Below are 27,426 nucleotides of genomic sequence, written 5' to 3'. Positions count from 1 at the left end.
ATTAACAATTAAAGCAAAGTATTCCTAAACCTGAGGTAGGGCTAAAACATAAAGTTGGAAATAAGAATAGGAAGACAGGTATTGATCCTTTTCTCTTTACCTCAGGTATGCTTAGAAATGAGAAATTTGGAGAGGTTTCGTCAGAAGTTCCCAGGTTTCCTTGACTGAATCACACATGGAGGAAAATTATCTTTGGGGTGCCCTATGTAAACCTTTTCATGTTTGAGTTCTGTCAAGATGGAGAGAAAATGTAGGCACCAAGACTGGGTAGCTGTGGTATTATAAACACTTGAAGATGCACCCAAGAAAGTAGTTTTATGCACAACGTGTGACCCAAGAGGACTCCAGTTTTCAAGAGAATGAGGGAGGATGACTGAACTATTGCCATCCCACTTCTCATTCGTTAATAAGATGAAAGTCATGCTCACAGTTTTCAGTCTTGACTGAAAATATTTTGTGTTGGGCTTTTCTTGTTTCACTGATCAATGTCAGGCCACTAGAATATGACATCTTTTAGAGGGTATGTGCAGTAGTAATCCAAGATCATTTATCAGTTATTTTTTGGATGATGTCTATGTCCTTTCTGGAGTTCCAGGAGTTCCATGGAGTTTCCATGACTAGACTTCCTCATTAATTTTTTACGTGGTGTATGAAGTATCCTTTCCTGTATTCACAAACAATGTTAGCAGAAGTACTTCCCCCCACTGCCTCCCCCCAGTTTTGTAAGCACACAAAATCTCTGAGGAATGGTGCTTCCAAATGACTGCCTGGACTTTAAGTGATTTTACAACATTTGTATGGGCAGAAGAGGTTAGGAGGATAAAAGTATCAATTTGAGATTATTTTATTTTTTTTAAATCCTCCTTATTTCTGTATAGTGGGACTTCAGATTTTTACCAACACAGGCTTTCAAAGCCCTGGCAAGGACAGCCCATTCTTTCTTATTTCAAAGGAACATTTTCCTGCTTGGCTTTAAAACTACAGGCTCTTGCTACAGCTGTGGCTTCTTTTCATCAATTACAGCCAGTTCTGGGTGCTGCAGAATTCTGATAATGACACTTTGTCATTTTATATAGGTCACCAGAAGGACCCAAGAACAGAAATCAGATAACAGGAAGCAATTGGAAAGAAAATGTGAAAAACCAGTAACAATATCTTTTCACAGAGAGCTAATTGGGTAAAACTTTGAGAAGTTTGATTAGCAAAGCCTCAGTTATAACTTAAGACATTATAGTCTATAGCCTTCCATTTCTGGATGGAATGTATTTTGTGAGGTTCATAGATTAAAGCACTTTAACCAGAGGGGTGAGATTCCTTTAGAATGCAGAGGTTCACTGTACATATTCCAGATTTTTTCCTTTGCCAGGTTTTTTCCTATAATCCAGGTGAAAACAAATGTTAGTGAATAGTTAACATTTTTGCAGGGATAATCACTATGCAGAAGACTGTATATTGGAAAGGTTCTCTCCTCCTCCCCCTAATTTTAAGCATCTTCTGGTTGACTTAGAAATGTAGTATTTAGCAGTGAAGGATACCCTGCAGTGTATGAAATCTCTCTGGAGAAACAAGGGGGTTTTTTTTGTGTAGCAAGTGGATTAGAGTTTTCTTTGATCTTTGAGAAATTCCAAAGTTATGATGATCCACTCAAGAGAGGTTCCAAATATAATTCAGGAGATCATTAGTAAAATAAGTATTGGTGATAGCACTAAAAGGCCAAGTCAGGCTTGGATTAAACTATGATTCAGCATTATATAAGTACAAAAAAATTAGAACATAGTTCAGAAACTTAGTGTAGTATAAATTATAACCAGTTGATACACCAACAATAAGAGAGAAATTCTAGGTGCATGCCTGTGTGAATAAAACTCACAATTAAATGTTTGTGTTCATTTGTTGAAACAAACCAATCTGAAGAAATAACAAAATTTCAACAAGGAGACAATGCAGATGTGTGTCTATGAATATCAAGTTTTGGTTATAAATGTTGAATGCAGGGACCCACTATCAAGTCCGTGCTTTGCTTTGTTTATACGTGTCACTTAAGAATGTATGGTAACCTACAAAGCCTGTATGACTGTGTCCTTTCTGTAGGAACATTTCTAGTGCAATACAAATTAAATATCATCCTGGAGAAACTAAGACTGAAGAAATCCATGTCTCCATAAGAAAGGCACATGCCTGGTTTTTGGTAAACTTAGTTTAAGCACCTGCTTTAATAGATACATAATCATCTGTCTGAAATAAAACAGTGTTAATGGGTGAAGCAGAGACCTAATCCAGAATACTTATGCTGAAACCCAGGACACGATACATGAGTGGGATTCAGGTCTTCAGTCTCAGACCTTACCAACATAATGAGAAGATTTTCTTTTTTGAAATTTTCTTATTATTCTGGCTCATCCTTCAAAAGCTTACTGTATCTTCACACGGGAGAAAAACGTAAATCCACATTTATTTGTTGATATAAATATAAAATAATCTTCTATACTTTTCCGTGTATTGAAAGATAAAAGGGCCCTGAGTTAAAAAAAAAAAGTTAAATGGAAAATATTTTAAAATACAATACATTTTGGGAACACAGAGAAAAAAAGTTTAATTGAACATTTCTTTTGCTTTATCTGTAAAGTTCTCTTAACTAGGGTGGAATTTACTACTGTTCCATCTTATCTCTAAGAAAATGCTTATAAAATTTGGTCTGCGTTTTCTTGAGGAGAAAAATGTTGAACGGAAGCTTTACATTTTAAGGATTAGTATGATAAAGTGAAATTGTGCCTAAATGTTGTTATATACAATCAAAATTAATCAATATTTAGTTGTGGAGTTATAGAAAGTGTGCAGAAAGTTACACTGTTTCTGCTAAGACATACTTTAAAAATTTAGCTTTGGATGGTAGTGGAGGAGGAAAGTGGGGAGTTTTCATCTTTGGCTAAAATAGGACCAAAGTTGTACAGTGAGCTGCAGTGGAAGCTCTCTGAAGTGAACATTTCTGAACTCAAGAGTGAGTTACAGAAGCCTTTGCTTGAGAGTGAGGTGAATTCTGTTGAAGTCAAAGGATTGTGAATGGAGTAAATTCCTATTTAGTTAAAAAAGCACTGGAGTGAAATTCACTTATTCAATCAAGGTGGGAAGGGAGGGTGAATGCAACAGGGGAAGAAAGATCCTGGATGGAACAGATGCAGCGAGAGGGCAGCCCTAAGATAGAGGCCTCTCATCCTGAAGATTAGTCTCAGCTGCTCTTGACCCTGGACCAGCAGAGAGAATATATCTGACATTTATGTGATTGCCCACTTCCACCCTCCTCACCCCCACCTTGCATAAAGGTAAAGCCACATTTCTAATACAGTTAACCAGATTTCCACAATAAGTATAATTGAGCCTTTGTAGGATGGACCTACCTTCTAAATCATGGAAATATGGCCCATCTCTAACAGTCTCAGGCTGAGATCTTTTTTGAATGCCATGTATATAACGAGAAGATCTTCTATTTTGTGTTATATATAAGGAGAGGGGCTATTGCACCATGGGTCAAACATAGTCTATTTTTCTCTAATTTAAAAAAAACAACAAACAACTTGCTATCTACTGTGTTATTATGTTGGAAATTATTGGAATGGTGGTTCTCAGAGTCTAAAGTACACTGCTGTAAGAAAAAACCCAAAAAGGTGTATAAAAAATCAGGGAAGTTTCCGATGCAGTTTTTGAAAATGCTTACAATTTTTAAGACAAGTGACAGTCATAAACACTGGACAAAATGTTCTATGGAACATTCTACTTGGTAGAAAGTGCAATCTTTTTGGTTCTAACTAGGCTATTCATGTATTTAGTATTTATACAAATAATTTACATTTTGACTGTGGACTGTCTCTCAAATTTTGCTTTTCCTCTCAAATATTTTTTGAAAACCACCATAATTGTTATCTTTCAGTTTGTTTACTCCTAACCCTTCCACCCCTAACGCAATTTCATGATGCCCATGCACGCTGTCTGGTGCTTGGCTTTTGGCCTGTGGGTAAATATTGATTGTAAGAAAAATTAAGGATGATGTCCTGTTTGGTTCAGTTTTTCACTGCAGGGACCAAGGAATCTGTAGTATTAGCTAAGTGGTGTGCAAAGTGATACATTCCAAATGAAAATTTCTGTGATTTAGCAGGTGTTTTGACTTTTTCATATTGATTTTGGCAGACTGTTACTGTATTTAAGGAGTGTGAAATGTATTTGCTAGGGTTTTTTTTTTTCTCAGCTTTGGGGCAGTTGCTTGCATTGTTGGATCATTTCTGTACTGCTAGCTGCTATGGGGTGTAGCTTGTTATATTATTAATGCTTCTGAAACACTGATGTTTGTTTCTGAGGATGTACTAATGATCTACCTGTGTCAGAAGTGTTTAGACTGCCATAGTAAAAATAATGAAACTGAGAATGAGAGCTAGGCAATCTAACAAAATCTGTTTGAATGTTTGTCCATGTGTATGAATTCAGTAATTAATTAAACAGGTTTTTGAATTTTCATCTCAAATTTATTATTCTAAAAAAAAAAAAAAGTGGAGAAAAGACTTTTGATGATAAACCAAGAGAATTTCTGTCATGTAGTTATGCAGATGTGTGTATATGAATAATGTATGTGTCATGCATTGGTTCAGTTGAAGGGTGTCAATAATTCTTCAAGAGTATAAACTGCTGTCTTGTCACATCATTAGGTATCTTATTACTTTGTTAATGAGTAGCTTATTCTGTCTTAGGGCTTTATTTCTTTTTTTTCTTCAATATAAAAATAGTTGATACTTCTTGGGATGAGGTTTGTAAATGAATACATTTTGCTAGGTGGGTTGATGTAGTTGAAAAATTACAACAAGCTAGTAAGTACATCTAATAGTGGTCATTGAAAGCATAAATCATATAGTTAACTTGTACGTAATATGGAGTAATACACATTTTTCCTCCGTTGCAACTTGGCAAGAGCTCTTTATGATAAATAAAAATTACAAGAAGAAAAGGTTGCAGTCTTCCTTGTGAGCAGAACAGGGAGTTATTAGTGTGAAAAAAAGTGGTTGGTGCACTGGATTTGCTGATCTGGGGTAATATAACTTGGCCATAGGAAGATACAGAATGTGTCTACTGGGATGGAGATAAAAAGATAATTCTATTTTTGGAAATATTTCTATAATAAGTAGAGCAGGCTAAATAGGTAGAACAGATAAGATAGGTTTTAATTAAAAGGAAAAAATATACCAGTATGGTAGTGCTTTGTTTTGCAAGGTTATTGCAATTTTAAATCTAATAAGAATTGGTGATGAAGAACAATAATAAATCAGCAGGCAAAATTTTCTACACTAAATAAAAGAGCAAGTACAGTTGCAGTATGGTATATCCTAAATTGTGAATGTAATTCTAATTTCAACACTCTAGAATGTATTTTTAGTTCCAAACTGATTGTATTCTGGGACAAGAAAATATGGGTAATTACCAACATATGGAAAGTAATTCCAAAGGAAACAGTAATTATTTTAGGCATTTTACTAGATGGTTTGTCGTCTAAAAACTGCTTTGCTTTGCTTTCATTTTTCTGACTGCGATCAAAATGTGGACAGAAGGAATATATATCCAAAAGAAATTTAAGGTGGGATCATGCCATGCTTCAGTCTGTTTGTAATGCTGTCCTTCCAGTTTCCAAATATTTACCTGGCAGATCGCCGTACGTGTGTTTGGAGGAATATGGCTGGCCTTTCATGTGGCAGATGCTACAGCAAGGAGTTATAGGCACACCCATAGCACTACTTGATGTAATTCTTCTGGATTATGAGGGAGAAAGTTTCTGTGGTTCGTTGTTCAGTTAAGATAGCCAAAATTTTTTTAGTTGCATTTCAGGCATAACATTGACTGTTTTCCACATAAGACAAAAATAATTATTTTGCATGATGTGTTTCTGTGGAGTTAGGAAATGCACAAATCTTTCAGTTTTTTTACAAATCATAACATGCACAATATGAGGAAGTCGTAATCAGGCACGCTAAAGGTTGTTCCCTTCCTTTTTGTATTTTCAGGAGAAGGATTCCATGCTTTATCAAAATCCAAATCTTGTTGGAGATCATGAATTAAAATGAAACTGCTAATTATTTTGTCCTTACTTGGCATTTTTGTGTGCAAGAAATTGTTTCTGAATCTCTTCTTAAAATATGCAGTCTGTTCCAGTAAAGGCTAATAGAAAAGCAACAGAAGTGTGACAAATCAAGCTGGAAATATATTGGCAAAGTCATATGACAAAGCTTGTGCAAGAGCCACATGCTTTTTTTCTTACCTTCCAGTCTCCTGCTTTTTCCAGATTCAGTACTAAGCTACAAGCCCAGGAAGATGAAGCTCCCTTAAAATTTCTCTGGCTTGCAGCTTGCAGGCTTCTCTTTACTCTCTCAATCTGTTGACGGCCAGTGTGACTAGCTAGAATTGAACTGACATTTAACCCGACTGTACATAGTCACTTAAATTCCAGTAAAACTGCCTTGGGCACTATTTCATTCCTGGTGAGCTGTTTTTTTGAAATTAAAATAATTAAAGAAAAGTGAAGCTTTTGGAGAAATTACAGCTTTGGGTATAATTAAGTATTATATTTTATGTGTATCTGTGTCTTAAATACGTTTGTTCTGGCTAATTTTTTATGTAGGTGATGACACTTTTGATTTGAAACAGCACATTTTACTGCATGTGTCGTGTTAGGCTTTCTAGTAATCTGTCCCTTTGTTCCATTTGATATGGCAAAAGCAGATACTAAAGCAGAATTCAATCTTGCTGAAAGCAGTAATGAGCAAAATGGTTTATCTGTTTTAAATGGGAATCTAATGTTTCATTTACTCTTTTTCATTGTTGCTGTCAGAAATTCAGCGGTTCAACAGAGGAGACCATATAAATAAAACTTAACTTTTTACGTGCTCCTGTAACTTTCCATCCTTGAGGCTTTAAACATCATTTCAGTACCATTTCACAAATTTGGACTTCTTTCTTTCAAGGAGGAAGACCATGCAGATTTAGTATACGTCTAGTTGTGGTAGTGTTCTTCTTTTGATTTTAAGACCAGATTTGCTTCTGGTTTGTGTTTTGGTAGTTTTGTGTTTTGGTTTTTGGGTTTTTTTTTGTTTTTTTTTTTGTTTTTTTTTTTTTTTATTAACGTGTATTTTGTCCTGCAGTTCCAGGAGATATTGACAGAGGATGCATGTGAGGAACAATTAAGAAAAATTGACTGGAGTTTCTCCTAATCAAATTGCAGGAATGTTAGGATAATAGATGGGTTACTGCCAAGAAATATTGATCCTTCTGGATGAGCTCGTAATTGAGCAGCAGAACATTTGAGCAGGGAGAGAAAATTGTATGGAATTGGTAAACTAGCAAAGCAGACTATAAGGTGGTAAGGGAGGGGTGCTTTTTCTTTGGCCATTTTTGGAGAAGGAAGTGGATTTTACAAGACTAAATGTAGTAAGAAAGCTTCAGGGACTGACTTGTCATCCAAGTATCCTAGTGTAGCCTGCACAATGGAAAAGGGTTTTGTTCACGTGCTGTTGTTTTTCCATCAGCTGTACTTTTCTTTCATTTTCACCTACCTAAGTGAGTGCATGTATGAAATCTCAGTGGCTGAGTGTTAATTGTCTTCATTGTCATTTCATTGTCAGAGGTAAACGATGAGCTAAAGAAGTCCACAGTGATATTGCCTTTAAGAACATAGAGAATTTCTCCTGAAACAAGTGCATGGACATCTGGATGATGGTACCCTCCATATAAGAGATTAATGAGGTGTTGGGGGTACATTTGATTGTATTCTTAAGGATTTGGACCCGGAGAGACAGTATTAAAACTGGACGCAGCAAATCAAATGCTGCAGAAACCCAGGCTTCGTTACGAAGTTCAGCATATTTGTGAATATCCATTAGAACTCTATGGAAGATATCAGAGTTGTTCACAGATTATTTCCTAATACCTGTTTGGCAGGGTAACAGTATTTTCTGGGATATTTATTTATTCATTAATTCTGGGTCTTAGATCAATTTTGCAACTGCCACCTCTTTACTCAAGGATGCGCATATACATAAATGCCCATTGCTTCTTTGTGGCTCAGTTCCAGAGTATATTAGATCATCAGCTGGATAAAAAAAAGATAAAAATAGGAGGGTCTAAAAATCTGTAATCTTTAAGGATGTAATTGGAGTAGATGTCCCATGACAGTACTGCAATTATAATATATTTTAGCATTTATAGAGAACTTAGAGAAAATTTGAACAAGAAGCAGTAGAGGTATGCCAGAGAGTGTCACAAGAAAGCTTTTTGGAAGGTGAGCAACAGCCTGTTTTTTCCAGAACAGGAGATCTAGATCTAGATCATTATCAGATTATTTCTGTTCCAAATCGCAGGTCTCAGTACTTTAAAAATTCTTTCTGCTGTGTGCCCTGCAATAGATGAATTTTTTTGTATTCTTCCTACATATTTATCTTGTAAGCAAAAGTAATAATGGAAGGCTTATATGGTACACATGCATAAATAACCTTTTTTGGCTTTAATGGTTTAGAATTTAACTTTTTTTCCTCATTGTCCCTTTAGATTAACATTTCAAAAAGTACTACTTACTTGTGCTACTTCCTTTTTGTTTTAACATAAACAGTTGCTATTCTGTAAGTATTTTACAGCTGAATGCTTCAAGAACACATTTGTAGCTGGAGATTTCAGGTTAAAGATACAGTACCAAGTCTAGCAAGTATTTAATGCTGACTCTTTTAAATGTTTGCATATTGTTATGTAAAATACTTGCATTCTTCCTCTGTCCTTGCAATATAAAGCTGCTTTTTTGGGCTAAAACCTGCAGTGCTAGCCATATCTCTCCCTCTATTTCATCTGTAACTGTGTCTTGTTGCAATAGAGAAAGGAATCCTGAACCCATGATTCATCATCTTTAATATTAGAAAATCAGAATGATTCTGTGACTAGATGTTTTGATTAATTAATAGGTTTTTTTCTCTTGTATTGTCAAACTATGTTTTTGTCTCTCTTGTTCAACTTCTCTGAGCTTTTGTTCTTCCTCTAGACTCTCTCCCCCCCCCCGTATTTACTTCCTATCCTATTTCATTGTTGTTCCCCTTCTAACTAAGAAATTACTTGACAAAAGAACATATTGTTTAGATTTTAAAAAATATTTCTCAGAAAAATATTTCTTCAAATAAGAATTTCTGTAAGGCAAAAGGCAAATATATTAATGGGAAGTGGTTGGCCAGGATTGTTGGTTAATCCCATCATGGTTTTTAAATTTTTTTTTACTTTCAGTGGAATCTTAAAGGAATGCTGTAAATCTGAAAGGTTTCCTGAGCATAAGGAAGAAAACCTGAAGCATGACAAATCAAGAGAAAATATTATAATGGCTTTTCTTCTCTGGACTGCTGCAATGGATGGATACAAACTCTTCAGAAGAGATAGACAAGGAAGGAGAGGCAGTGGGGTAGCTCTGTGTGTCAGGGAGTGTTTTGACTGCCTAAAGCTTAATTATGGTAACAATAAGGTTTAGTGTTTATGGGTAAGAATCAGGGAGAAAGGCCAACAAGGCAGATATCCTGGTGTGACTGTTATAGACCACCCAGAAAGAATGAAGAGGCAGATGAAACACTCTACAAGCAGCTGGGAGAAGTCTCAAGATTGCTAGCCCTTGCTGTTGCGGTGGACTTCAACCTACTGGTTATCTGCTAGAAATACAACACAGCAGATAGGAAACGGTTTGGGAGATTCCTGGAGTGTTGTAGCGAGAGTCCAAATCAGTTTGCCTCACACGGGGCACCAATTGTTGCAGCACAGGCAAGCTGGCAAGCTGCAACATGGCTTTTACCATTGGTCAGATTCTACTGTCTGTGCTGTTTCTCCTTCCTCCAGAGGCCAGACCACACTGCTCCTCCTCCATCCAGCCTCTTTTCCCACACTCCTCAGTGATATTTAACCACTTTGCAGAAATGAGCTACAGCTGCACATTGTTCATGCCAAGCATCGCACTGCCTTTGAAGGAAGGCCACAGCTGCGTATTATCAATGTCAATCAACCCACTGCCTTTATTCCTCTACACTGGAGTGTATGGAAGATAACTTCCTGACACAGCTGGTCGGTGAGCCAACCAGCAGAGATGCCTGGACCTCCTGTTTACAAACAGGGAAGGACTGGCGGATGATGTGGTGGTCAGAGGTCATCTTGGGCATAATGATAGTGAGATGATAGATTGTTTAACTTTTTGGAGAAGTTAGGAAGGGCCAGCAGAACCGCTACTTCGGACTTCCAAAGGGCCAGCATTGGCCTGTTTAAGAGCCTGGTTGAAGGAGTCCCTTGGGAGATAGATCTGAAAGACTGGACATTCTTAAAGAGTGTAGCCTTATCAAGGCTCAGGAGTGGACTGTCCTCATGTGTTGAAAGACAAGCTGGTGGTCAAGAAGAGCAGCCGGACTGAACAGAAAGTGTTGGCTGAAACTCAGGAGAAAAAGGACAGTTTACCACCTTGAAGGGGCAGGCAACTCTGGAGGATGATAAAGACATTGTGAGGTTATGCAGAGAGAAGATCAGAGAGATGAAAGCCCATCTAGAACTCAGACTGGTCAGTGCTGTAAAAGATAACAAAACTGTTTTTACAAATACATCAGAAACAAAAGAAGGGATGAGGATAATCTTAATCCTTTATTTGATGCGGTGGGGAATATTGCCACAAGGGATGGGGAAGACTGAGGTTCTTCATGCTTTCTTTCCCTTAGTCTTTAATAGTAAGCTTCCCTCTGGGTAGTCATCCCCCAGAACTCGAAGGCAGGAATGAGGAGGAGCAGATGAGGTCCCCACAGTCCAGGAGGAAATGATTAGTGACCAGCTGCTCCACTTAGGCATTCATGTCTATGGGGCTGGATGGGATCCACCCAAGGGTACTGAGGGAGCTGGTGGAGTAGCTCACCCAGCCACTCTCCATTGTTATTATCATCTCCACATCTCATCAACAGCCCTGGCAAACTGGAGAGGTCCCAGAAGACTGGAGCTTAGCCAGTGTGACACCTGTCTACAAGAAGGACAGGAAGGAGGATCTGGGGAGCTACAGGCCTGTCACCCTGACCTTGGTGCCGGGGAAGATTATGGAAGCAGATCATCCTGGGTGCCATCATTCGTGCACATGCAGGATAACTGGGGGATTAGGCCCAGTCAGCACTGGTTTATGAAAGGCAGGTCCTGCTTGATGAATCTCATCTCCTTCTATGACAAGATGACACGCCCAATGGATGAGGGAAAGGCTGTGGTTGTTGTGCGGTCTACCTGGACCTTAGTAAAGCCTTTGACAGTCTCCCACAGCATTCTCATGAAGAAACTGGCTGCTCACGGCTTGGATGGGTGTACCCTTTGCTGGGTAAAAATCTGGCTGGACAGCTGAGGCCGAAGAGTGGTGGTGAATGGAGTCACATCCAGCTGGTGGCTGGTCACAAGTGGTGTTCCCCAGGGCTCAGTGTTGGGCCCAGTTCTGTTTCATATATTTATCAACAATCTGGATGAGGGGATCAAGTGCACCCTCAGTAAGTTTGCCGACAACACCAAGCTGGGCAGGAGTGTAGATCTGCTTGGGGGCAGGCAGGCTCTGCAGAGGGATCTGGGCAGGCTGGATCCATGGGCTGAGGCCAACTGTATGAGGTCCAACAAGGCTCAGTGCCGGGTCCTGCGCTGGGGTCACACCAGCCCCACACAGCGCTACAGGCTGGGGCAGAGCGGCTGGGAAGTGCCTGGTGGGAAAGGGCCCGGGGTGCTGGGTGACAGCTGGCTGGGCATGAGCCAGCAGAGTGCCCAGGTGGCCAAGAAGGCCAACAGCATCCTGGCTTGTATCCGAAACAGTGTGGCCAGCGGGACCAGGGCAGTGACTGTCCCCCTGCACTGGGCACTGGTGAGGCCGCACCTGGAATCCTGGGTTCAGTTCTGGGCCCCTCGCTGCAGGAGGGACGTAGAGGGGCTGGAGCGTGTCCAGAGACGGGCAGCGGGGATGGGGAAGGGGCTGGAGCACAAGTCTGCTGGGGAGCAGCTGAGGGAACTGGGGGGTTTAGTGTGGAGAGGAGGGGGCTCAGGGGGGACCTTATTGCTCTCTACACCTACCTGACAGGTGCTGTAGGCAGGTGGTGGCTGGTCTCTCATCCCAGATTGCAAGCAACAGGACAAGAGGAAAAGGCCTCAAGTTGTGCCAGGGGGGGTTTAAGTTGGATATTAGAACAATTTTCCGGGGAAGGGTGGTGAAGCACTGGAACAGGCTGCCCAGGGAGGTGGTTGAGTCAGCATCCCTGGAGGCATTAAAAAAAATGTAGATGTGGTGCTTAGGGACATGGTTTAGTGATGGACTTGGCAGTTCTGGGTTAATGGTTGGACTTTATGATCTGAAAGGTCTTTTTCAATCTAAATGATTCTGTTGTTCTTTTTGTTTGTCCATATTTTTGTTATCCTTTTAAATACTTATCTTAAAAAAAGATGTAATCAACTAAGAGTGAGGGAACAGTGACTAATGAAAAAAATTATACCACATTGAGGTTATGCTGTGTTTTACAATTTTGCAAATATAGCATTAAGAATCTTACTCTATTCCATTGCACTTTCTGTCCTCTGAGGGAATGGCATTTGTGTGGTGTCTTAAAATATCATGTGACCTGACAGAATGAGATATGTAAGATATGGCACAGCAGGGATTTAATGAGCCATTTTTTTGTCCATCACTGGTAGCTTTCTGCAAGGCGTGCCTGTAGCAGTGGTTTAAAATTCTAATGTTTGCTTTTTTAATTTTCCTTTTTTTTAAAAAAAGTTTGTTTTAGTATAAACATATTTGCTGAAGGACAGGACAAGGATATAAAATACTGATGCAAGATGCGTCTGTGTAGTTTTCAATAATTTAAAAAAATATTTGACATTTGTCAAAAGATACTATCTCATCCTGGGATGTAAATATATGCATGTACAAACTGAATTTTATGTAGAGTTGGATGGGCCTCCGGTGATACACTATTGTGCAAAATGTGCTATACTGATTGTTATTTGTAGACTTAGAGTTTGGCTACTTGTTCAAATGTTTCCTAAATCACTGTATTTCAATACAGTTACAATAGGAAAAAATAACATTTTTAATATCATGACTAGCACTTATACCAGAGCTATGTATTAGGAACAACAGTATGGAAGTGTCTCACTAATGCATGTGACTTGGAGGCAATATGCTGGGTGATAACCCCAGAAATCAGAATCCTTTGATAATAGCAGGGAATAGTCCCTTCAATTCTTGGAGCTGTTTCAAAACGAAGTGCTTCAACCCCTAAAGCTCTTATAATCTGGAGGAAAAGAATATCCATAGACACTTTTCCTTAACTCTGGTGTACTATCAGACACTCTTGTGTGTCTTGCTACCCATTATATCATAAATTGGCATCTGAGAGTACCTTTCAAAAGCCCTGTTTGCCACCAAAAATGAATGTTTTGCTATAAGAATTAATGGAGTCTTGCAAAAAAATACACAGAAAATGATAAAAAATGCAAGCATGCATACAGGATTCTGATCACTAGAAGTCTGCTAGAGCTATCTGCAGGGAAGAGAATTCTGCTACTCTTGTCTTTGCATTCAGTAAGAGCTTCCCAGCATGATTGTGATCAGATCTGCAAATCCTTGCCCTCCTGGTTCATGTGGGCAATCACCATTATGTTTCGTACGTGTGTGCAGGGGAATGGTGACATGCAGAACCTCGAGGGTCTGTTCCTAAACCAGTGAAGGCAAACAATTTTGTCCTTGATAGTGAGCAGAAAATGTTGAGTGTCAACTAGATAGGAAATGACATATAGTGACAAAACAAATGAGGATAATTGTAAGACTTGGTTTTTATATTTTGATTACTATGATGAAAAGACCAGAGAAAAAAACCAGGTAATATCACCATACCAGTATATAAATACTCACATCTCTGGTACTGGCTCCCCACCTCTGAAAGGGACAATGAATGAGAACAAGGTATAGGAAGCAGTGTCTGATTATCTGGGACTTTTCTTGTTCACCTCTTTTTCCAAACACGGTTGTGACAGAAGTCTCTAAAATCATGAATGACATGAAAACAGATCAGCATGTTTGCTAAATAATACAAGATAAAGAGTAGGGACATATAATAAAATTATGTGACAGAAAATTTACATCAGAGGAAAGGAATATTTCCTCATTCAGCACAGTTCTACAGTTTAGTTATTGCCATAGAATTTTTTTAGATGCTGTGAAGTATTGCTGAGTTTAGAAAATGATAAAAGTAATCAAAACATTAAGAGACTAGGCCAATACACATCAATTACTATTGGGATTATTAATTAAGACAGCAGATTTGAAGTCATTCAAAGAGAGTGATAAAGGATTCGGAGAAGTAAAAAACTATGGGGAATGACTATGACAGAAGTTTCAACTTGTCTGGATACAGACTAATTCATGAGGGTAAACCATCAAAAGAGAAATTTTTATGAGTGAGAAACTGTGTGTGGAATGGTATTGCTTAAAAAATACTCTTGTTTCTAGAGTTTATAGGGGATAGTAAAATGACAGCATGCACACAGTGTAATTTGTCAGATGTAAGGTCATTTGGTGTATGACCTAATGAACAAAATTCATAGGAGAGCTTACTTAGGTCACAGCCCTGCTTTCTACAACGCTAGAAAAATGGACTGTAAAGTATTTTATCTGGTTTTGTAGATTCCAGTGGTTAGACCAATTGAAAGAGAAACTTAAGCAAAAAAACCTCTATAATAATTTATGCTCTAAAGGGACAGGGCCCCTTCATTTGTGCCCTTTCATCTAGAGGGAGCGCAAATCTTGTCATTGCTTTCAAGAGCTGTTCATTAATATTGTAATGCATTTGGCAACAGCTATGATCTTTAGGGCAGATTTAAAATGATAGATGATGAGTTTATTGCTAGGCACTAGTTTACTGAAATTCGACTCACTTTACCATTTCTACATAGATTTTTCATCATGTTGAACAATGAGAATGCTTGTCATCTTGGAGACACCAGTAAGAAGATTTTACTTACAACAAACAACTTTCTGCTTCTTATCTCTGATGTGACAGAGAGGGATAAAAAAAAAAAAAGTAAACACACTGAGGAGTAATTCTTCTGCTAATGACAGGCTCCCTGTAACTTGCTGCAGGAGACCTGAGATTGCATACCACTGTCCCAGAGAGGTGGGCTAAACACCACGTGTCTTTGTCCCCAGATCTAGAGATTTTAGAGCTAGTTTCCTGTTCAAATTGTTCTATCAGGAAGGCACAGTCCTCTGCACTGAAGAAGTGAAAACTATGTATATAACTAGAAGTCGTGAGCATGATCAAGAAGCTGAAATTACAAGAAAACGGTCAAAACCTGACATTAGAAAAATTGTGTTGGCATAGTCTAGAAAGATAAAACCCTGAAAAATTGTCACTGTATACCACATGGGGAAAATTAGCATCCAGTTTATGGTAATACAAACTTAGGTTTTTGGACCACAGGATAAATTTGATTTTAAAAAATAGCCCCAAAAAGATTTTTCTAGTGATTGGGCAAAACCGTTATTGCAGGTAAGATTAAAAGAAGCACTGCCTCTAACCATTTAATATAAAGACCTATTTTATGCATCTGAAGATTGAGTTATTCTTGATGTTCAGGCATACGCTGCTGTTGTCATACCTTAACAAGTTACTGTGCGTTAGGTGCCATGAAGTAACAGAGTTCACTCTTAACCTGTCATAAAATGTGAGATAAAATGTTGTCGTTTAAACTGCTTTCACAGAGCAAAAATCACAGGGGCAGAGAGTGTGACGATGGGAATGTGTCAACACGAGTGAGTGATGGTGTTTAAGCAGGGAGGAGCAAAGAAATTTTGGGCATTTATCTCTGTTCCCAGCATTGTTCAAATATTTAATCCAATTACTTCTTGCAGCAAAACGACAAATTCTTCAGGGATTAGGAACTGGATGTTGATTTGAAACTCTTTGGACATTGCTCTTTATGTGCAGGCTGGTGCTTTGTTATGAGATAAAGATGCTGACTTTTCTATACTACTTCCAACCATGTCTTAAAAGAAGAAAATCGCTTGTGACCAGAAAACTTTAGGTTCCTAACCCAAGAAGGAAGGCTGTGAGTCCTTGTCTGCTCTAACAACTAGAGAACTGAAGGCAGCTCCTTCACGCTGGCATCCCTCTTCACTGATTCTTTTTAGATGTCAGTTCTGTTTAGTGTGCTGATTATATTAAGGACTTGATACATAACCCCCAATAACTATATTAAAAAAAGTACCTGGGTCTTGGAATTCTGATCCTGAACCTGAATGATTAAAATCAAGTATATATTACTATACAGAGGAAGGAGTTTTTTAAGTAGTGATCTTAGGGAGTAACAACACAACACAGCAATACAGACAATGCACACTGAGATAATGCATTAATATGTTGGCAGTTTCTTTCATCTTTCTTTGAGTATTTCTTCAACTAGATGGTATTTTAACTTTTAATCTGGCAGGATGTTTAAGTATAAGAAGGAAAAAATCAGGAGACCACATACCTGTGATTTGCTGTGTTGTCAGTAGTACCGGAGTGCAGTAATGCTGGTTGTTTGAAAGTGCTGGAGGACCTATATAATGTTCATCTATTTAACCAGGTGCATAAGCATTTTCTGTTTTGTTGATTGCCAAATTTCTCATCTGGCAAAATGTCTCCTTTCTGTGATGTATTGTTGCTTGAAATTGTAACAACTACTTCTTTTCAAACTCCTTAAATTTTAATTGTTTTTTTCATACTTGGTTTGGAAAATGAGGCATCAGCTGGTCATATCACATGTCCTAGGTACCTTATGGATGTGTTTATCTTTTCCTATTTTCACCGCCTCTTGTGAGCAAAAAGCTATGAGAGTAGCCAGTTGTCACATCTATTGAGTTTTTCAGGATTTCATGTGGTGTTAATGGTTCAACTGCATAGTTTTATTGCACAACTCAGTGTTATTCCATCCGTCTCTTGTTCTTACAAAAACTGTGTGCCTGTTTTGCCGTATCTCATCTAGAAAATGTTCAAAGCCTCAGACTTTTAAATCAAGAAATGCCATGAGTACTTGAACTAATGAATTCTTGGTTTATATGAATTTGTGTCTTGAGGTTGGTTGACGTTGATGCTAAAGAAAATGAGAATTCTGTTGCTGTTTCTGTTGTTGAACTTAGTAAGGGTGCCCTGCCTTGTAGCTAGCTTGCTGTATAATCAAATGTGAGCTTATGCTGTGGTCTTTTTGCCAGTTAGAGCAGTTGTACAGGCTTGATCCTCTATCTGGTTGCTTGTTCATGCAACGGAAGTAAAAGAAGTTTAATTATTTTTGAGATCTCTAGAAAACTATCAAATCTGGTTTGTTCAGTGGCGTCAAAATTTGTAGGGATGGACAGACATAGACTGTGTGAAACCTGGCATATCTGAATAGAGGCTATAGCATGCTGTTGTTTTCAAAACAGCTAAAAAATTAGGAATTCAAGATCTTACAATCAGTAGGATAAATAATTTCTCTAGTCAGTTTTGAAAATCCCAGTAGCAGATTGTTTGGGATTTTTTATTTCATAAAGATATTTGAATAGTATTCCTTCCTGGGCTAGTCCTGATCTCATCATAACTCGGAGTATTCATGGCAGAACTTTAAGATTTTGAAGTAGTATTATTAGCCTTGGATTAGACTGTGACCCATATGCTTAGCTTCAAACTTAAATTCATTAGAATTAATTAGAATTAGAATAATTTGTCTAAAAAATATTTTACAATCTTTTGCATGTAAGTTGGAACACTTTTTTTTTTTATAGAATACTGCATGCCATTTTTTTAGCTCAATTAATGATTTCTAGAATAATATAAGGGAGTACGTTTACTTAATTGCAGCTTCTCACAAGTGAATAATGTATTTGAAATTAGCAGAAAGTTCATTCTAGAAATCAAAATGTTATGAATTTTCATATCCTTACATATCTTTATGTCCTATCATAAAAATATTGTGCACCCTACTATTGCTCAAGAAAACAAAATTCTAAAAAGGGAAAACAATATTAAGAATAAAGAGACTCTTGACAGTGCTTTCACTGCATGTTTTCATAATGAAATAATAGCACAAGATCTAAACAAACAAATGTATTGTGTTACTATAACAAATTTAATGCTTTGTCTTCTGAATTACTCCCTAGTTTTACCACCAGTAGTGACGGTGCTGCTGGGGTCCCATTTAAAATTATCCTGTAAGTTGCCATCCCTTACTGAGAGTAAAATGAGATGATGCTGTGGTAAAAAACCTTAATGCTAATCTTCACAGATCTATTAGTACTTCTTAGATACTTTCTGATAAGTAGTTGACCTATCTTCAGGATAGATATTCTGACTTCATTGTGTTTTTAAGAAGCATTTTTGCTGAGTATGTGTGTTGCTGAAAAACAGTAAGTCAACATAGCTTGTCCAATTGACATGTAATATTAAATCCACTATATCTAGACAAATATCAAATGATTTGAATGGCCTTTCCCAACAGGATAAAGGAAAATATATTAAAAAAAGGTGTTAAGATAATCTGATGAGAAAAAATGTGCTTCTGAATAATTATTCATGTACATGCTCACATCTAACAGTACTCTGTGGTTAGTGTGAAGTAGGTATTTTCCTTTTGTTGAGGGACAGGGAAAGTGATGTCAATTTATTTTGTAGTTATTTCAGTATACCCTGAGGTAAGAACGTGCCAGAGGATAGGCAGAGCAAAGCAGTTGATGTATGGTAACTTATTATGCAAGGGTAACTTAGCCGTTTGCCAGAGCTCTGTTTTTAAAATCTATCATGCTGCTTAAAATTTGTCTTGTTATGTTTGCTGGTTTTTCAAATAGATTTGGGCAGCCATGCTTTGGTTCTCAATTAAACAGACAATTTCTTTAGGCATTTTTTTGCTGCTTCACTGAAGTAAAGAGAATGCTTTATATCTATTTATTACATTCACTGGCAGTTTCATTACTCTGAATATTCAAAACTCATAGAATGAGAATGTCAGCTTGGAAGCAATCCAAAATGCTCATGGTTAACCGTGTTTCAAAGAATCATGTTCTGAATTATCTGATAAAGGTTGCACTTCTTTATTAGATTTATTGATGTCTTTCCTGATAGGTTGGGACATTGAATGGAATTGCTAAAGGAAAACGGTAAATGTTTACTTCTAGAAAGAAGTTGCTTACTTTGTAGTTTCAGTATGATACAGTTCTTGGCATTAGCCTTCTAAATCTTGATTAATTCCAATTCTGTGTTGCAGCTTGTAGTTAGTTTCCAGTAACTGAAACTGATGTAGCTGCCATACTAATGCTTTCTGTAATATATAAATGTTTTGTTCTGCTTACGTTGTTTTGAGGGATGGGAAAGCAAGCCTTGACTGCTCTAGTTTTCAGGACCTCTGTATAGAACTCTTTGTGCTACTTTGTGGCCTGCACATTCTTTGAAGTCCCTGATACCTAGGGCTTAAACTGATGTAGGTCATAGCATATAGATACTTGTTAGTTTGAAATGACACCTTACCACACTTTTTTTTTTTTTCTTGTGACAGATTGTAACATTCCAATTCCTGTATGGACTGGCTGGTATCTGATCAAGGTGCAGCTGGTCACTGGTCACTGCACCCTGTGAGGCAGTGTGTCACTATAGCATATACTAGTTCTCCACATGTTGTAGAATTACTTACCAAGAGCATCCTTAAAAACATCAGCAAAAGGAATTGCAGGCAGCTTTTTGGTAACAGCCATTTAAGGTGGCGATACCTATGTGAGCCACAGTGCTGATACTGGTTAATTTTTACATTCTCAGAAGACAAATCTCATTCATCCTAACTCTCATAGGAGTGCCTAATACACTGTGATTTTTATTTCTGTTACGTTTGGTCGCAGCTGGAAAATTAATGTATCCTTCAACCTGTTTGTTTTCAAGCAGATCTTGTTTTGCTGAAGAGTATGATGTCTAGATCCGCAATATCAATATAATTTTACTGTCTTCTATGGGTTAATTAGAAAAGATAATGTAATTTAGTAATTTTTTTTAACTTTCAAGAATCTTTGCTAGATATTTCTCTGAACACTTCTGTTTGTCTGAGCAAAGTAAAGTACTATTCAGAAGAAGCCTGAATAGCCACAGAAGGAAACAAAAGAGAAATAGATTAAAAAGTGACTAAGAAACAAACAAACATGCCTTTCTGTACAGAGATTTATTTATTTATTATATTTGTTTATATTTCACTGCTGCTTCAGAGTTCCTATCTATATCCAGCTCTGTGGTTCCCATCCTGAAAAAAATTGCTTTCTAACCAGACAACACAGGCAGTGTAAGAAGAGAAGTGTAATCTCTGTTTTGCAATTAGGAGAGGCAGAGATAGAGTTTTGACTGTTCTCAGGTCACACAGGATGTCTCTGGGAGAGCCAGAAATTGAGCCCCTGTATGTTGCATGAGTCCCACTGAGTCACAAGACAGCCTTTTCTCAAAATAGAAGAACATGCATTTGTGTGATATACTTATCTCAATGCTATTTCTGCAGACACCTTTTGGAACATCTGGGGGTTTTTTTCCTACTTCAATTCATCCTGTTTTCTTGCCTTTCGTTTCCTAGTTTGCATTAATATTTAGTGTGTGATAGAATGAGATTTAAAACTTCACTGTGGGAAGGATTGAATGAGGCTGAGTTTAAATAATAGTTTGAACATAATTAAACCAGTCTTTCAAAGAGATTAGATTTCTAGATAATCTTTATTGCCATTGTTATGTAAAAGATTCAAGTCTGTTTCCATCTCTTTCATGAATTGATGCATATGCAAAGATAGTATATTTCAGATGTGCTTAGATGAAAAAGGTTTTTTCTACTTTATTAAAACCAAACTGATAATAGCTTAGACTGGTGGTTTTAATTATTTTCTTTCTATAATATTCAGAAGTTGATAATTTTTTATATACTGTGCATAGCTTGAAATTGGTGTGTCTGATCGGTGTCTGATCGATCCCCTTTCTCTGTTGGTGATATGTGGTGGATCTTCCCATGATCTGTTCCTGGAGAACAGTTGTCATATTGGGGAATTTCTTCAGCAATGTAGATGCAAAGACTGTTTTACTGATTTAAATTTCTCCTAAGATCTGTTTTTAACAGAATGCATGAAGAACCTAGCTGCCTAAATCCCAACCAGCTAAAGTTCCTTTACATACTTGAAAGTCACATTTTATCCTGTAACTGGAAAAATTATCTCAGGGAGCCACTGAAAAGTTGGAAACTTTTGGACTCTGTTGGCTTTTAATAGCTGAAGACTGTTTCGGAGGTAGAGTGCTACTGAACATGTGTAAAATAAGAGGTTGTGGCAGCTTGACTTTGTTAACACGTTGGCGTTTCCCATGTAGAATGGATTTAAATAAACCGCTGAATTCCTAATTTAAGGACTCAATTTGTTCTGCTTTTTCCATATTTTACTGAAGTTGCAGGCTGGTATGTCTGTGATTGTAGGCAACAGCAATAAAAACTGAGCCAAAAGGTAGTTTTGTACTAACACATCTAAGAGGAGAGTCACAGGTGGAAGATAGGTTTTGCATAGATCTTAGGAGCTCATCTACAGCCTTCTCTTTAGGCTTACCATTCTGTTTTTTTGAAGCTGTCTGGAGGATCTACCTGGACTGTCTCCAGGTAGAACAAGTAGAACCACTGTGAAGAGATGCTGAATGAGCATTAAATGACAAATAGGTGTCACTACAAGGAGTACCAGCAGAAAGATCTTGCAGATTTATGTCTTGCAGTTTTTTACCTGAAACTGAAACCCGAGGAAACAATTGGACCGGCTGGCAAACAATCCATGTTTGTGAGTGTGATTCTTAAACAAGCCTGGTGTTTATATATAATACAGTGTATATTCAGTCTGCCTTTGGAAAATTGACTGCAATATGAAGGGCACCTTGGAATGCATGTGTCTCAGGATTCTATTGGAAAAAAATACTGCAAAGATTACAGCTGTCCAGGCATATGGAATAGTAATTACATGCAAATACATTTTATGATTTTTAGCTTAGCTTTGTCAGCTGCAATTGCTGACTGTGCCTATTTAGTCAATGAATGTATTATGAAAACAGATAGACTATTAAATGAAGACATGGGGATGAAAACAAGAGACCTAGATATACTAAATATACTTTCTTAATCAAGATTATTGAAGTTCTACACCTAAAAAAACCCTGGATTTTTTTAGTATTAATTATATTGCGTTCTTATTTAATCATGGGCTATATGGAATGTAATTACTCGCTTCCTCCTTTTCTCCATGCAACAGTATTTTAAAATACTGTGAACTTCACGAGGAATGACTAAAAAGGGGCTCTTTTAATTGTTTGCTCACAGTATACTTGCAGTGCAGCTCTCAGTTATGAGACCAATGATGTTTACTTTTCTCTGTGAGCTTCAAAAGTTTGTTAAAGGTCAAGCCTTGAAATTTTGCTACCTTTGAATTCTGATGTAGCCATGCTGTTGTGTCACGATGTTCCTCAGAGTGCTTGCTAACCATTGCTGCCACCTTTGGAGTGGACTAGAGGAACCGCAGAAACATCACAAACAACACGAATCAAATTTATTTCCTCATCTCTTTTTAACTGCTAATTAAAAATAACTTCCTTTAGTTCAACATTAAACTAAAGTGTGCACAAGGGACATTGCTTTGGTAGGCTTACTGAAAGAAAAAGGAGCTTTAGAATTAATAGTAACTAAGAAAAGGAAATGATAAGTTAAAATTCTGTGAAGTGCTTCATAAAAATCAATTCTGAGAAAGTGCATGGCTGGAGTTCTGTATCTACACTTATCTTTTTTTGTTCTTCATCTAAACCAAACAGTCTTAATTATTTTCACTTCCACTGTATTGAAAGTTAGTGACGATTCATAAGGCACAAGGTGTTCTTCAGTACGTGGCATGGGCAGCAGTAAGCAGTGCTTGTTGGTAAGCACATCTGTCAAACAAGCTCAAAACAGTTTATGGCAAATAACACATATCACAGAGCACTTTTAATTATTTTGCTTGCAAAGTAAATGGATGTATTCACTAAGGGGGAAAAGTACCCCTTGTGATTGTTTGAAAATATTCTTTTTTATTTCTTGTTACCAGGTTTGCAGGTAATAACCTTAATATTTTAAGGTGTGATAAGGACAATTAAATTTCCTCAGAATAGAATAAATGCTGATTTATTTATAAAAAAATGGGTTAATGTGAATTTGTATTAACTGTGAAAGAATGAGTAAAGAGCTTATCCAATAATAGGATAGCTGCATGTCTTTGTAACTCAAATCTACTCCAAGCAACTAGAATATGAAAAAAGTACTGCAAACAATTTTTCAGCTGGGCTTTGTTTGCACGTCAGTGCTTTTTATCTTCAACACTCCAAAAGGATAAGGAAATTTCTGTGAAAATCTGTGCTGCTTGGCAGTGGGAGCAAGCTTAAAATGTAATTGACAAGCCAAAGAACAGAACTGGGTTTTCTTCCTTCCTGGAAACTGTTCTGTCAGTTGAATATTGTTTTGGGGTGAAGAATTCTAGCAATTGTTCTTTGAGAACTTAGATATTCTGTTGATTTGCAGGAGAAAGAGACTTTGAGGAGATAAGCCCATGTGATCATAAAAATCCATACTTCCTTGATACATGATATATTAAGTATATATAAACTTGTTATAGAATTGAGTTTTAAAACTGAAGAAGAGTCAAAGCTTGACCCTGGTGTCTAAAGGCATCACCTGATGTGTGTGAGATGTGTCCCCAAGCAAAGTAAATAACAATTGGAGCTGTAACCGAACCACAAGATAAATGAGTAAAGCATGTCTTTTGGGCTGTCTTCCATGGCCTCTGACTCTTCTGTGTCAGTCAGTACAAAATTTGACATTCATCATTAACTGTCTCCAAAGTTAACTTTCATGATAATGTTTGCTCTGTTTTCTGTCCAAAAATATTACAGAGGTTGGAGTATACAAAAATTCTAGCGAAAGGAAGAATTCTAGCTGTGGTCTGTTTTATATAAGAAAGTGTAATAGTAGGATTTGGTGCCCCTGACACCAGGCCTTTAAACTGATCATAGAATCATAGAATTACTCAGGTTGGAAAAGACCTTTGAGATCATCAGGTCCAACCGTTAACCCAGGACTGCCAAGTCCATCACTAAACCATGTCCCTAAGCACCACTCTACATGGTTTCTGAACACCTTCAGGGATGGTGATTCCACCATCTCCCTGGGCAGCCTGTTCCAATACTTGACCACCCTTTCAGTGAAGAATTTTTTTCCTAACATCCAAAGTACACCTCCCCTGCTGCAACTTGAGACTGTTTCCTCTTGTCCTGTCACTTGCAATCTGGGAGAAGAGACCAACCCCCATCTGCCTACAGCCTCCTGTCAGGGAGTTGTAGAGAGCGATAAGAAAGGTAGAATTCCTACTGTAAGAGCAATACCTGTTTTTATGATACTAATGATATATAAAGCTTAAGTAATTCTTATGATAATTGAAAAAATGTTTAATAATAACTGTGGTGCTTTACTGAGACATACAATAGAAATATTGCATATACAGGGAAGGACTGGGTGACCTTTAGGACTGGAGCACTTGCGTGAAATTTGCATTTAAAGACTGAGAAAATGTCTGTTTCTAGTGATGGGTTATCACTTTGATGTGAAGACAAATTGGGGGAACTACCTGGCTGTCTTAGTTGGTCAGACAATGGCAGTGAGTAAGTGGTGTGGTTTAGCTCTAAGGCAAACATTTCTTAAGTAATGCAAAGGAGGCTATTTCCAGAACAAGCAAAAAAACCTGATGTATTTGCAAAAGGCAGGGCTAAATTTTAGAGCAAAAAATAAAGCACGTGAATGGAGGGCTTGTCCTCCACAAGGAAACTGAGCAAGCATGGCTTATTTAGTCTATGAGTTGAAACTTGACAAGAGTTTGTAGACGTATTCTATAAATACACTGTGGATGTAAATATCAGCATAGAGAAAGGAAAAAACATTTAACCTGAAAGTCAATGATGACATAAGAAACTGAGTACAAACTAGCTTTAGATAAATTTAAGGTAGAAATCAAAAAGCTGGCAAGCCTAGGACAGTATTTTACCTATATCACAGAGCTCAATCTTGTCCTATACTATAATGTTGTCCTATACTATAATGTCCTATACTAAAATGCTGTTTTAAAAACAAGTACATTTTTGCCTCAAGTTTCTAACTCCTGTTAGAAAGTTTTCAGCACCAGAATGAATCAGATTCTGAAACTGCTGTTCATTAAACAAAGTGTGGGTGAAAGGCCCAGTGTTTTAAAGTGGAAGTTGTGTCCACAGATAGGATTGTGTGATGTGGTTAACTCTGAGAACACAGAGGTGCTTCATGACCTGGTGATCTGTATGAGTTCTGTGTCTCATTCCTATTTCTGTTACTGCATTAAATTTCTAGTTGTATGGGGTTTTTTTTCCCTGGATAGGTTATTCTTTCAAGACTTTTTGAAAATTCCTGATTATGAACAGTGGCCACGTTCCTACTTTGTGCTTATCACTTTGCTCAAATGTGTCAACAGTGCATTAGCATCAAACGGTCTGAGAAAAGTGGTTAATATAGATTAATCTATAGTCTTTAGTCCTTTGAATTTACTTCCTTGAAGATACATCAAAGATGAGCTTGGTTCATAAATATGTTTAGAAGATAAACACAGGAAGAGAAGAAAATCCCGTTTTGTGATCTTTGTAAAGCTCAGAAATAAATCCTTTATATGCAGTAATTGACCTATACAATATGTTTTTCCCAGTTTGTTTCAGATCCTTGTGCCAGCAACCCCTGTCACCATGGTAACTGCAGTGCTGGTGGTGATGGCTACCTCTGTCTCTGTAGCGAAGGCTATGAGGGTACAAACTGTGAACACTCATTTCACAGCCTTCCAGTCTCTGAACGGACAGAGCTGACGTCGCCAAGACAGAGCAGACCGGTCTCATCCACCTTGGAACCTGACATTGTTCTTCCACGTTCAAGAGCAACCGTGACGTTACCTACGTGGCAGCCAAAAGCGGGACAGAAAGTTGTAGATCTGAAATGGGATGAAACACAGGTGAGAATATTCTGTCTAGATGAAAATGCACACATAACTTCTAAGTGTTAACATTGCTGGGTTGTCATTTGTGCATGATTTCATGGATGTCTGCATGAGAGGACTGAAGACACCATCTCTGTCCTGCGTCAATATACTAGTAAAATTAAACACAGAAAAAAATTGGTAGTTGTTGGAAGTAATAGGCTTAAGTTGGCCAACATGTTGTATTGAACATTTATTTGAAATGGGATAATATTGTTTCTTCCAGTCATTTGTATGACACCATATCTCCAAACATCAAATAAATTTAGGAAAATCAAAAGGTTGAAGCAATTCCTTTAATATATTTTTTTGCTATTTGCAGTTATAATCACGTGTTGTTTTGAAAAATACCTGTCCTTGTGGTGTTAAGGAAACATCTATTTGAGGATTAAAGCTGACAGTAAATACATTACACAGTGCACAACTCTGGAGATGCAATGATGGTGGGGGAAAGTTTTAAATATTTGTTGTACCTCTTAGTAAAATTATGGACTTAATATCTGGCAAAACTACAGCTGGAAAGCACAACTTATGATCCTTAAGAAATGTGATCTTTGCTTTCTACTGTTTTGTACACTGTTTTATTGGTAATTCTTAGATGTCTTGCATAGACTCTGCAAAAATAAAGTAGTATGAAACTTAACCGAGTTATCATTAAATATTAATCTTTACATGTGAAACCCAAGTATAGATAGGAAGTATGTTTGCTCACAATGAAGAATTGATTGATTATCTCTTGATAAACTTTTTGGTGGATTACATTCATTCTATTACATGGCCATCCTCCTCCCTTCTTCTTTGAAGTCCATCACTGCAAGGATGATTTTTAGCTCTCTTCATTGTTGTTCTCTTACTTGGAGGTGCAAGACCACTACTTCTGCATATACTGTTCCTACAGCAGTTGGTACTAGAAGCCTCCAACCTGATCCAGAGATCACCCACCTAATATAATACTACATATGTGCAAAATGCATCCCAAAGAACAAACAGTCTGGCATAAAGTGAGCATCCGTTTTGGGGGATAATGGCGATGCCTTTTTTTTAGGTCTTGTTTGGATCAACTTAGTACCAAGCACTAGGGGTAATGAAGCTTGTTCGTGAAGAAATACTATAGTTTCAGTAGGCAAAGAATTAAAAACTTTGTGACATCTTTCTTAATGGAAAATGAATTGTAGAGTAAAGTAATTTCATTTGAGTTTGTTCAGCAATAAATAGGTAAAATGTCAGCTTTATCTGTTTTTTGAAGCACTTCAAGGAGTGATTCTTCTGAG

At 37.5% G+C, this 27,426-nt stretch overlaps 1 protein-coding gene across 1 annotated transcript in view; it reads left to right on the top strand.

The window, feature by feature from the left end:
* The window catches only part of DNER (delta/notch like EGF repeat containing), a 139,459-nt gene that overhangs the window by 32,272 nt on the left and 79,761 nt on the right, over window positions 1-27,426 (top strand). The window contains exon 2 of the mRNA XM_037407081.1: window positions 25,835-26,131. Coding sequence (XP_037262978.1) covers window positions 25,835-26,131 — 297 coding nt within the window. The remainder of the gene's footprint in view (window positions 1-25,834; window positions 26,132-27,426) is intronic.

This window comes from Falco rusticolus, chromosome 13, assembly GCF_015220075.1.
Source record: "Falco rusticolus isolate bFalRus1 chromosome 13, bFalRus1.pri, whole genome shotgun sequence".
Classification (NCBI taxonomy): domain Eukaryota; kingdom Metazoa; phylum Chordata; class Aves; order Falconiformes; family Falconidae; genus Falco; species Falco rusticolus.
This window is presented reverse-complemented; position numbering and strand designations above follow the sequence as displayed.